Here is a 12,205-nt window from a genome sequence, read left to right as displayed (position 1 = left end):
TTATAACTTCGCCTCATCTTCTGTCTCACGATTCAGAAAGAAAGGAACATATTTTTGACGATGACTACATTGAATAAAAACAACGTGTAGAGATTATATTTTCAATGAGCTGAGACAGGCGAGGACAAGAACAATTTAGTGTTTGCAGCGATGAATCCTGTTTTCCCTCTGAATGATGACGCACTGTGAAAACAAAAAACAAAAACAAGATCGCCGCAGTACTTGGGATGCAGAGCTCATATCGGGGCATTAAATTAAAATTAAGCTCTTTAAATAACTCAAACAGCGGGAGCCATTATAAAACATATCTTTAGTATGCTACAAATATACAACAGACGTGATTTCATAAAGGTCAAGATTGAATACTGTCCCAGAAACCAGGGACAGTATTACAGATTAGAATCATAAAAGCATCCAACATTTTTTTCATGAAAGAAGCCACTGTTGGATATAAACTGGGGTATTAATTAATTACAACAGACATGTTTTTGAAAATCAGATTTAGGTAAGAGCTGCTGTCTCGGGGTCTGATGTAATCACTACGCTATTTCCTATTCCGACCGCTGCTTATGTAGGCAGACAGGATGTGATTAAAACTCCTGTTTGGAGTCTTACATTGATTTGATACGGTGGACATATTCCACAGCGGCCTGCTGATGTGGAATAATAACATAACCTAATAATTAGTGACATAAATTAAAGAGCAGCAACAGGCACACAAACAGCTAATGACACCGGGATCAAATGTATGTGACAACTCGGCTCGGGGAGAGGAAGAAGAGGAGGAGGAGGAAGAAGAGGAAGAAGAGGAGGAGGAGGAGGGGCGTCGGGAATAAAAACAAAAACACACTCATCAGCATTCAGCTGCACTGTCAATGAATAATGCACTGAAAATGTTGGGAACAGACACCACTGGGCATGACAAACATTCTGCACCTGCGGGTGAGAAATTATTTTTTTTTTGCATGATGACAGCAGTGAGAATTCAACGTATTACAGCGATCTGAAGAAGACGAGCGCAGTAAAAAACAAAAAAACACGACGCCAGGTTCAAACTGAAGCCACGGCTGTGGATCAATGGCGCCGTGATTAGGGGGGTGAGTGATATGGCGATTATGTAGCATGAGATAATATAACGTATATCTCACCCTCAAGAGATTTTGCCACAGTTAACAACCTTTTCATATTTCTGGATGGATTATATAATTCTGGGCAGTGTTGGGTTTAAATTCGGTCCTATTGAACGGAAGTATATTCGCTGAAATAAATATGTGCAATAATGTGAAACTATCTTCATCATCATGGCTCCAAGAGATGAAGAACTGACTGCTTCTACATTTTACTCTCCCACATTTGTTGGATAACTTAATGTATCCTTTAAGACGTGTGTAAAATGTTTACACTTCACCACTCTGGTGTTCTCACGCTCTTATTTTAGACTCGACGTCCACCCGTCCAGCGTGAGACGGAGAGTTTTCCCCTCCCTTGTTTTCTTCCTCTAACTTGTTTCCCAGCTTGCACTGCTCCGGCTCTCTTGTCAGATGCCTTAAGTGTTACTATGTATGGAGAATCAGCCCGAGTGACATGGTCACCTGTCACACCCCCCCCCCCCCCCGCAACACTCTCACCCCTGGTGCACCTGGGACTGTTACCATGGCAACGGTAACCTGTTGACTTGTGGGGTTTCTGGTGATGGGGTCAAAATCATCTGCACCTGCAGCTGAGGAGCTGTCCGTCAAGTCAACACCTGCCAACAGGCTGCGGATGGACTCAGAACACGGTGAAGTTGACAGAAGAGAGTTGAAAGTTGTTGTTTGTTTGCTTGTTTTGTTTTTTTGCTTCCTGCTTGACTGATTGCTTGAAGAGACAAATACTGTTCTTTGAAGAATGAGCTTCATGTTATGATATAAAACATCTCCAAAGATGCCAGGAGCAAAAAAAAATAAAAAATAAAACAAAATACAAAATGTGATATTGATCAGTCAGTTGAAAAAAAACAGGAGATTATTGACTGGAAGAGGCAAATTCAGAGAAGCAGCTCTCAGCGTTTGCTTTCTTCTTTAAATCTGCACAAGCTGGTTTTGACACAGTGTCCCAGTGGAAATGAGACGGGGTCAGAGGCTGCAGCGCTGCAGTGGCATTACACTGGCTGTTTAACATGAGCGGGTTCTGCACAGAGAGCTGGACCTCCCTGGTTCTGTCTGCAGTTTGGTGCTCAGCAGGTAGAACTCGATGGGTTTATCAGAACTGAGAACATTTGCATGCTTCGTCTGGAAATTACATCAAAAGTCAACTTACGAACCACAAAGCCAAAACTGAGGGACGGTGGAAAGCAGGTAGTCATTTTAATACAATGTGACTGAAGAAATACTGGATATATCTTTAAATAGATACAGTTAAATTAGGATAACAACACGTTGTAGTGGTAGAACTACTGGTGATTGCGGACATAAATTAATGCAGAATTGTTTGGTAATTACACACAACTCTTTGGTTAACATATTTCATTCTCATTGCACCAAACAAATGCAGTTTCCACAACATCATGTTTCAGTATAACAGACCTGATGTGTTTGTAATTCACCTGTGTTTCCCTGGAAGAGTTCACGTCACACTTAACAGGCGGTGGAACGGTAACAACATTTTGCGACAGGTGACATTTCATGGTACCCACCTTGTCTTCGTTTACTTTGTGGTACATATTTACGTACGGGAGGCGGAGAGGTAATTACAGGTGTTGGCGGTTCATATATGTGACCACACAGAGTTGGAATCACCTGCTAACAACCCGTCTTTGCAATAAGTGACAAGAATACTGAACCAAAGTATTCAGTTAGCTTAATTCCCATAATTTATTCTGCATTCGTTTTGCGCTGTAATTACCCCGTACTTTAAAGTCATTTCAGCGTAATTAACAGCCTGTAAATTAAAGGGTTAGCCCTCCTTTATCTTATCACTTCTCAAGCGTTGTTCCTCCTCCCCGTCTGTCTCCCTGACTCCTTCTCCCTCCGTCTCCTCCTCCCTCTTTATCCCCACCACACACTCTCACCCCCGCCGCCCTCTCACTCTCCACCTGTCTCTCTCTCTCTCACTCTTAGCTCCGTCTCTCTCTCGGTACTGACCTGGCCCAGGGCTGATCTGGTTGTCATAGAGGTGGATGTCATCTCCGCAGGCGATTGGCGAGTCCTGTCCCTCCTCTCGGCCCTCGCTGCCCTCCTCCTGCTCCACCTCCCGCTGCTCTGGGGACACAACAGCACAGGGTCACCTCCTGGACCTCAGCAGATACCAGTAAACTCTGCTGTTATTGTCTTCGGCCAAAGTAGCTGGTGAGTCGAGGAATTCAACAGGTTCTTAGTGTGCGTTGTTTCACCTGTCAGCTCAAGTTTTAGGATAAAAGACCATAAAATGAGGCTAATACAGTTGTCAAAATAACAAAAAATTAAGTTTCCCAGTGTTCCCAGTGTCTACAAATATTTTTTCTTATATTCTTAAATAAAGACAGTAACATGATAAGCAAAATCTCTAATTTCAGGACCCCCAACAGTGAAATCCTTTCAGAATAAAGTTTAGACAGCAACGAGAGATTAAGACAAGACATTCTGCTATTTTGTGACAGCTTATCTGATAGCCAGTGAACCATCCTGACACCGTGATAAACAAGTGATGCTTAACAAAAAATAAAAATACTCAGAATTATATGCAACTATTGCAATCGCGTCTCCTGGAGGATGTCATGAGGAGGCTCACTTGTCAGATTTCATGGCAGCTTTTCGTTTTCTCGTCATTCCACAAAATATAGTTTGGTTGAGTATGAATACAGGTTTTAAGCACAGGTTAATGACGGGCTTTATTGATCAGGTTTGTTGATTCTTGTCTGACCAACAGTCCGAAACTCAAAGATATTAAAGATCCGGAAAACAAAACAAAAAAACATCATCTAAAATGTTTTTCTGACGGAATATGTTTTACCTGCAGAACTCTATAGTCAGATATAGATCTTTAATCAATATCAGAAGCTGATAAAAGCATGTAACTGTGATCAAATATGTCAGTAAACAAGCTGTATATAATCATTTTGGGGTGGGAACTCTTAAAAGTACCTTGAACATTAATCAAAGATGAAGCTTGCTGAACAATAAACCCAGTAAAATCCAGTAAAAAGAGAAGATTTGTTGATCATTCTGTTATTTCTGTTCTTATTGGAGCTGCTGTGTGTTGTACTGTGGCATTATGGTGACTAATTTGCAGTTTTCCCCTTTTTTTCCCGGGTACTGTTTGTGTCAAAATAACGGCACCTTTGTCCCCCCGTGCAAAGAAAAACATCTACAGAAAAATCTTTTGTCCTTCCTGCAATTAATCATCTTAATCAGAAAGGACAGCGGCTTTTTGAAGCGAGCCTTTTACCCTCAGCACGCAGCACATCTTCTTTTATTTCCCATCCTCGAGTCCCTGCTGCTCCTCTTAATGTAGCCTCCATTGTGTTTGAATGTAAATGTGTTTTCCTGCATCCTTTTTAGCAGCAGAGACAAATATCTTTATTCTCCACGGACGAGAGCATCTTCCATCTCATTTCATCTGAAAGAAATGATATCTGTTTGTGTTTGTTTTGATATGAAGACATGTATCCCATGATTCAGCAGGTAGACGGGGTCTTCTGGTGTGTAATGGAAATGATTTTGTACGGTAGGAAGCATCACAGGACGCAGCCCGCAGCCTGTTTGTATGACTCATCGCGTTCTCTCCTTCCTGACACAGCAGCCCCCTTAAATCCAAATCCACAGCTGCTGGTGGGCTCCCAAATATCATCGGGCGATCGGCTCGATGCAACGAGAACAATATCTCATACTCGTGCTCTTTATCTGCTGACCTTATCTGCGAGGGGGGGGGGGGCCCTAATTTCAGTTCATTCAGTTTGCCTTGCATCAGGATCATCCCTCAGCACTTGACATTATTTGAACCTCGCTGTGTCGTCGCCTCGCCTGCATCCCTCTGCGCCTCAGACTCACCGGCTGGGCTCTGACTTTCAAATCACCTTGGGGAGAGAGAAGAACGGCTGCAGAGCCGCAGGAACAAATCGACGGCTTTACTCCAAGACGCGTTCGCATCGAAAAGTTTAAATGTTTATCTGTTTATTTTTTTCATATTAAACTCCAAATATGCAATGTACTTTTTCACAATGTCAGCCCAATGATACATCGAATCGGCTCTGCAGCATTTAAATTTAGACGAGCTGCGCGTGAAGCGCGGCTCGGCATCCGTGACCCGTCAATACAAACGTGCAACATGCAGAAGAAGGAGCGAGTGATGTTTGATATGAAAACACTGAATGATTGATGTGCTTCCTTCAAACGGTGTGCAGTGTTCTGCAGCAGCCCTTTGAGCCGTGACATACAGAAACACAGCAGCGTTACACACAGACACACTACAGAACGCTTGCATCATTAACCATGTTTAAACTTTTATGCTTTGTGTTCTGAGAATTACTCGAGGAAAGATGCGCAGCAGGTGTCGTCGTAAGGTTGTATAAGAATGAAAGAAAGCATCATTTTCACGGATGGATTCATCTGACAGTTATGTTCCGATAAATGTGTCTATCAAACACCAGAACTAAGTGTTTTAAAGTGTCGCTTTCTGTCGAACCAACGGTCTAAAACAAAATAGAGCCAAAAACTATTTCCAGCTTTTCACTTTTAAAGACCGGCTCGTATTCTTTTTCTAATGTTTGAAAGTAAAGTGAATATTTGACAAAACAATTTGAGGAAATCAGGATGGAAATATTGACTTAACAATTACTTGAATGGCCAAGAAAATTCTCCTCAGACTCGATCGCGATGAAAACAGTGTTCAGCTGTAATCCACGTTTAAACATGAAGACGGTCGATGTACGACGATATAAAACGGAGAAAAGGAGCAAATATTCACATTCGAGATGCTGCAAACACTTCATCTTTGTTCTGAATATGATTTCTGTTCAGTTGATAGACTAATAAACTCTTAAGCCAACAAACAGGATGTCCAACGCACTGCTAGAATAACATAAAACAAGAAACAAACATCAGCTGATCATATTTATATCCATGGACAAACGTGTATAAACGTAAATGTGTGCAGGATATGTGGCGGCCTGACGTGTACTGCTGTATTTGACTTACGGGAGCAGCATTTACAAACTCTGATGCACTCGATGGTTGTTTGCAACTTGTGATCTACCATCGACAGTTTCAGTTTCAGAGGAAGGCAGCACGGTTGCACTCTGCAACACATGAACATGAAGGTTCGGAGAGGAGGGAAGAGGTCGAGCGCGTTGAAGTTATGAAATATTAAATCGTCCATCTTTCCTCCCTACATGTTAACCTTTCCTACCCATAAGTGTGCAAAACCTGCAGGCTCGGAACGTCTTTTTAAGATACAACAATGTGAAATTAATAGTTATCTTATCAGTTCTGGCCATGAAAAGAATTAAAGGGATTGAAAAACAACATTGCAGCTAAACAACAGGGTTTCCCAGTACTTAAAACATTGACCTGCCACCTCACCTGAACAAAATCAATCATAAAAAAAATGAATGCATGCACATGAAGTAAGACAATAAGCTTCAGGGAGGAGAGCTGAGGTGTTATTCCGCATGGTGAAATCCCTGCACTGAGTGTGGCTGTTTGTTTATTTACCCGCTAAAAAAGATCAGACGATAAGATGTGCCTGGATCTGTGCCGCTTACCGCGTCTGCTCCACAATTTCCTCGGGGGAATCCCCTGAATTAAGTCCTGAAATCCAACAAACTCACCTTTAAAACCACCTGTAGCACTTTCCCCTTGATGCATCGCTGCAGAAACTGCTGTCACTGACAGCACAGTGCAGCCCCCGAACCCCCCGATCAAGGAGATCACATGGGGAAAAGCATATCAAGACATCACCTCTGCAGCCATTTTGTTCACGTCTCAGGTGTTTATTCCATTTTGCACCATTAAAGGTTTGTTGTTTTTGCAGCCGTGATCAGATTCAGCAACTCTGGGTGACATATTAATTATTAAACACACTAACATTAATTTTCTCTCTGCTTTTTGTTACCCGGTGCATGTGAGGAGCTTCCAGACCAAAGCTTTGCTAATGGACATCTGAGATGACAATGGCGGATAATGCTTACATGCCAACAATAATGTAATTGCGTTTATATCCTGATAAAGGGTTGCCTAATAAAGACGCTTATGCTCATCTGCAGCGGGGGGCCTCCTGTGAATCTGCTGAGCGAACCGGGGTGTGTTGCAGGAGGGGGAATAATTGGCCGGGGGAGACGGGGGAGATCCAATGCGAGCATGTTCTCGTCCCGACTGCTTGTGCTGCACATACTAATTGGGTGCCTCTCCTTGGCTTGAAGGTAATGAAACTGCCGTTATCATAACAGCCGAAGCAAAGTTCATTATTTATATCCCAAATGCATTGGAGTGTGAGAGCTGGGAGAGTTTTCTGTGTCTGTCCTGCAGCCTCCATCTTTAATTTGCATCTTTCATACTGTGCGACGCACATTATTGGCAACATTTAATAATAAAAGAAATAAATTCCCTCGACCTCTCTTCCCATTTATGATGCAAGGATCACACTCATGGAGGCTTTATTATTGGTGGCTTTGTTGTAATGTAGAGTGCTATTATATGTCCTGGTGGCGGCTCACACTCACCCATTTCTTGAAAGAAGTATCCATTCTTGGACATCCCAGTGGGAGGCGCCTCTGCAGGAGAGAGCAAAACAGGGGAAGACAGAAAATTACTGAGGTGAAACTGGGCAACAGCATCGGCTCCTGCAGGGGGTCATTTTCATCCGAAATGAGATTATTTTTACACAGTAATTGTTTATATGGCAGATGGGGACAAAAGGAGCCATTATCAGAGCGCTGTTAGATATTCAGTGCTGATGTTCAAGAGGGAGAGACTTGGACACACAGGCATGAAGCATCTCGTGGTTACAGGAGGTAACTCATGAGAACTCGTACATTCACGTACTTGAGACTAAAATACCTCCCTGCTGATGGCTGCTGATACAGACGGAACAATGCCGAAGAAGAAGGACACACTGAAAACTGTGATGCTTCTAAAACCGTGAGAGGTTTCAAACACGCGTCTATTCAGGGATGAGATGTTCGGCCTCGTGACCAACACGTGATGTTACATTAATGGTGTCTTTCAGATTTAGAGCCCAGATGATACGATGGTTATTCGTTATTATCAACCGGAATCACAGATACGTCCGTTTCCGGTATACTGATGTAATTTTTAACCATTAAATTGATTAATATCTTGCCAAAAGTGTTTGAAAACCAGATGTGAGGGATCATTGCATGTGTGTAGACGTCAGTCGATTTATTAATTTAGTGTTTTGTCTTGTGTCCACTTTTGCACTACAGTATGTTTGGCAAGATCTCTGGACTGTAGGTTGATGGTTAGAAATCATGTTCGTTTACATTTTTTGACATTTACATTACATTTAAATCCCGCTGAGTGAGAGCAGAAGCAAAAAAACATCTTAAATTTTGCATCAGCTACCACAGTTCTTGCTGATAAGACACCCCGCGTGCCCTGTTCAACCTGTTGCTCTGATTTATTTGATTTAAATAATGCAAACCAGTGACGCCCTCGAGTGCAAACAACGTTAATGGGAAGAGCTGCCTGACTTGTCTTGGTCTGATCAGCCCGACAGTGACTTGTCAAGCTTTGCTAACGGAGAAAAAAAAAAAGGAGCTGGTAAACAGTGAATAGACTGCGCGTGTGGAAGACGGGCTGGGTAAGTTAAAATATTCCCTTTCTAATGGGACCAGAGCTGTCAGAGAGACTCAACACAGACTGGGTAACCCCGCAGTTCAACCAGAAGGTGAAGAGAAAAATTCCCTTTGGGGGGGGGGAGCGTTATCAGAAAAATGCATAGGCTTCATTCCTGACATGTTCATTAAGTAGAAGAAAATGTTAACAGGCTCTGATTATGCACAACACACACTCTTTTCATCAGCCAAAAGGTCTCGACTTGGCTCGTACATTCGGCGATAATCCACTGTGAGGTTTTTTTTTTTTTTTTTTTTTTTTTGCTTCCAGGCAGGGAAATCGTTTTGCAATGGTCGGGGCGCAGCGCTTTTTAAAATGGTGGATATCTCATTTTGGAATTAAACTTAATCTGGTGAAGAGGCTCCACTACAAATACACACAGGGAGGGAATTTAGAGTACAACATTTCAGAGGGGTTTGTCACGCGGCCCTGTGGATGCGTGCAGCATGCGGATGGCACAGAGCGACGAGGCAGATATGGGAGAGGGGATACTTTGAAGGTTATTGAGACATTGTGGGCTGAGGGAGGAAAGGAGGGAGGGAGGGAGGAAGGGAGGGAGGGAAGGAGGGAAGGAGGGCAGGAGGCGACTTCTGTGAAGCTTTTCTTCAGCATTAAGCCAATATGTTCACATATTCATCCTATAACTAAAGATCAACGGCATGTCTCGGGGGCATTTTCCTGACTTGGCTTCTAAAAAGAAATTCAGAGCCATCCCAGACGAATGGGCACTGAAATGGCACACACACACACACACACACACACACACACACACACACACACACACACACACACACACACACACACACACACTCATATATTCCTCATACACAAACATCAATCTCTCAAACTCTGATACAGAAAAAAAGGGTATACAAGTACACAACATCTCTCCTTCTGAAGGGATTCTTCCATGTGACAAAGCCCAGCACACCAGAACAATATACAATTTTAATTAAATGTAATGTTCCTTAACTCTTGGGGTTAAATCTGGAGAGGGGGAAAAAACAAATCAAGAGTAAAAGAAGCTGGGATTCATTTACCCCCCCCATAACAATTAGCTTTTCTAATCTGCACAGGTACAGTAATGATGTAGCTGCTTGGGTCTGTGATAGATATTTAAATTGTGTCTTATTCTGTTAAGCTTCCATCCTCGGCACTTGGACTGATCTTCAATCCTGTATGCAAAGAAAACACACGATTTTAAAGATGTGGTTTGTCATTTTGGGAAATATATATATATATATACACGCTTATTGTTTTCTTGCTGAGAGTTATATAAGAATATCTATACCATTCTCACATCTGTATGGTAAATATGATGATACTGCAGGAGCTGGTTAGCTTAGCTTAGCACAGAGATTGGAACAGGCTGAGAAACAGCTCGCCTGGCTTTGTTCAGCACCTCTAAAGCTAAAAAAAAAAATAACACTTCAAACCTCATAGATTGAATCTGTACTAAAGTCCAAATGTTAAAATGACGAAACTGGGTTGTAAGGAGGAAGCTTTTACCCGTCTTCACGCCTTTACCTTCTCATCAAACTCTGTGCGAGAAAGAGAATGAGCACATTTCCAAAAATGACTTTGTCTTTTAAGGAAATGGAAGTGAGATTAAGTGAATTGAATTTGCTTACCCAATTTTCTTTAATGTTATCTATGACGTGGAAGCATTTCAAAGCTCTGGGCTGATAAAGCGATAACTTCTACTCTTAATTCATGGATAGGATGCAAACTTTGTCCAATTATAATAATTTCTTTATCCTGATTTGTGACTGATTGTAAGCTGTTGGCCGTTTGATAAAGTTCGTCACATCGTCGGATCCTCTTAAGGAGATTGAAACACTTGGTCTTTGACTTGAAATTAGATGAAATGGAATAAACTGATTTATTAGCGACCTTCACGACCGCCACTCCGACAGGATACTAATGGAAAAAAAGAGTTTTTAAATGTCAAAGACCTTTAACCGTGTGAGTGCATTCGAATTTTAGCTTGCAACTCTTTACCTGACACCTCTACACTGACATTATTTCTCTGACCTGAAGGGGAGATGCTGCCTGGTGAGTCGACCGTGTCAAGATGAATCCTGACGACGATCTTTTGGTCGTAAATCTTCCTAATTTGTGATGAGAGTTAGCAGAAGGAACTAAAAAACTTTCCGGTATTTTTGTTCCCCCCACCTGAGCTTCCTCAAATACCAGGATGAAAAACATACAGGTAAGTAAAACAAACATGTGGGAACATTTCTCCAACATCCTCGGCTGCTTCTGTGTTACCGGGTGTGTTTGATTATGATGTCAGTCACACAGACGTACATTTTTCCTTCACCTTCCCACGCAGCTCACACAGGTCGATCACATATATCCCCGTCAACAGTTTGCTTACTTTCAGCTGCTGCATTAAACATATATCTTTCAGAGGGCAGGCACTCGGCTACACTACCAGCACAATGGACATTCACAGCATATATTAGTTTGCATATCTTGGGTTATTTTTCCTCACCAACAAAATCTGTTTTCCTGCGCAGCTCAATAAACTTGTCACTCAGCTCAGCCGCCTGAGGCAGATACCCTTGCATCATCGTGTGCCCTCTAGAACTATTTCTTTCTTCTTTTTTTTTTTGCTTGTCTTGACAAATAAATCTCTCTCCCTCAGCTGTAATGTTATTTATATCATCATCACTGCCGTCATTAATGCGGTTGTTAGCACCTTTTTCACGTAAACATGATGTCAGTTTCACACGTCAGTCTCACTCTCGACTCGTGCGTCAGCGATCTTACTTCGCTGGGTCGATTAACGCTAAACGACACAAGTCTGTTATTAAATGCTGTCACATTAATGTAAAAAAAAAAAAAAAAAAAAAAAAAGGCTACGGCAGCACGAGGTTAAATAAGCCGGGAGATTAAATGCGCGTCATGTTCCGCCCCATTAAGAGTCCTGCAACGACTGTACCACTCGATTATCATCTCTTAAGCATCAGTCTAATAAACAACAAAATACTGAGCCAGCCAATTTTACAGCACGTTGGTTTTTTTTCCCTCCCTGCAGTGTGTGAGACATGGGAGACAAAACAAAAGTTGTATAACCACAATAATTATGAATTCATCTGCCAGTTCTTGTTATTGTTTAATCCAAGAAATGCCAAAGTATTGAGAAAAATATTCATCACAAATGTGTCCAAAAGACAAAAGCGATTCACTTTTACTCTGAAAAGAAGCCGCGACTTCTGCTGGTGCACTGCTGTATTTTCTAATTTCATTCACGTCATCAAATGCATAAAATATCCAGCACAACAATTCACAGCCTGTGAGCAAATAGGAATAAAAATCAGTGTCGCAACTTAAAGTCTCCTTGGGCGTCGTAAAAAAAAAAAAATAGGCCACAGAATTCTCTATCTAAT

The 12,205-nt window shown here is 42.0% G+C and overlaps 1 protein-coding gene across 3 annotated transcripts in view; it reads right to left on the bottom strand.

Moving 5' to 3' along the window:
- The window catches only part of slc4a11 (solute carrier family 4 member 11), a 101,041-nt gene that overhangs the window by 46,558 nt on the left and 42,278 nt on the right, over nucleotides 1-12,205 (bottom strand). For 2 of the 3 annotated variants that reach the window (XM_037071265.1, XM_037071266.1), the window contains 2 exons: nucleotides 7,676-7,726; nucleotides 3,123-3,239 (listed from right to left, as the gene is read on the bottom strand). In XM_037071265.1, the coding sequence (XP_036927160.1) occupies nucleotides 3,123-3,239; nucleotides 7,676-7,726 (168 nt within the window). The remainder of the gene's footprint in view (nucleotides 1-3,122; nucleotides 3,240-7,675; nucleotides 7,727-12,205) is intronic. The other variant, XM_037071267.1, reaches the window with a different exon arrangement.

The sequence above is a fragment of the Acanthopagrus latus genome, chromosome 16, assembly GCF_904848185.1.
Source record: "Acanthopagrus latus isolate v.2019 chromosome 16, fAcaLat1.1, whole genome shotgun sequence".
NCBI lineage: Eukaryota > Metazoa > Chordata > Actinopteri > Spariformes > Sparidae > Acanthopagrus > Acanthopagrus latus.
Note: the sequence above shows the minus strand (reverse complement) of the source record. Positions and strands in the feature narration are given on the sequence as shown.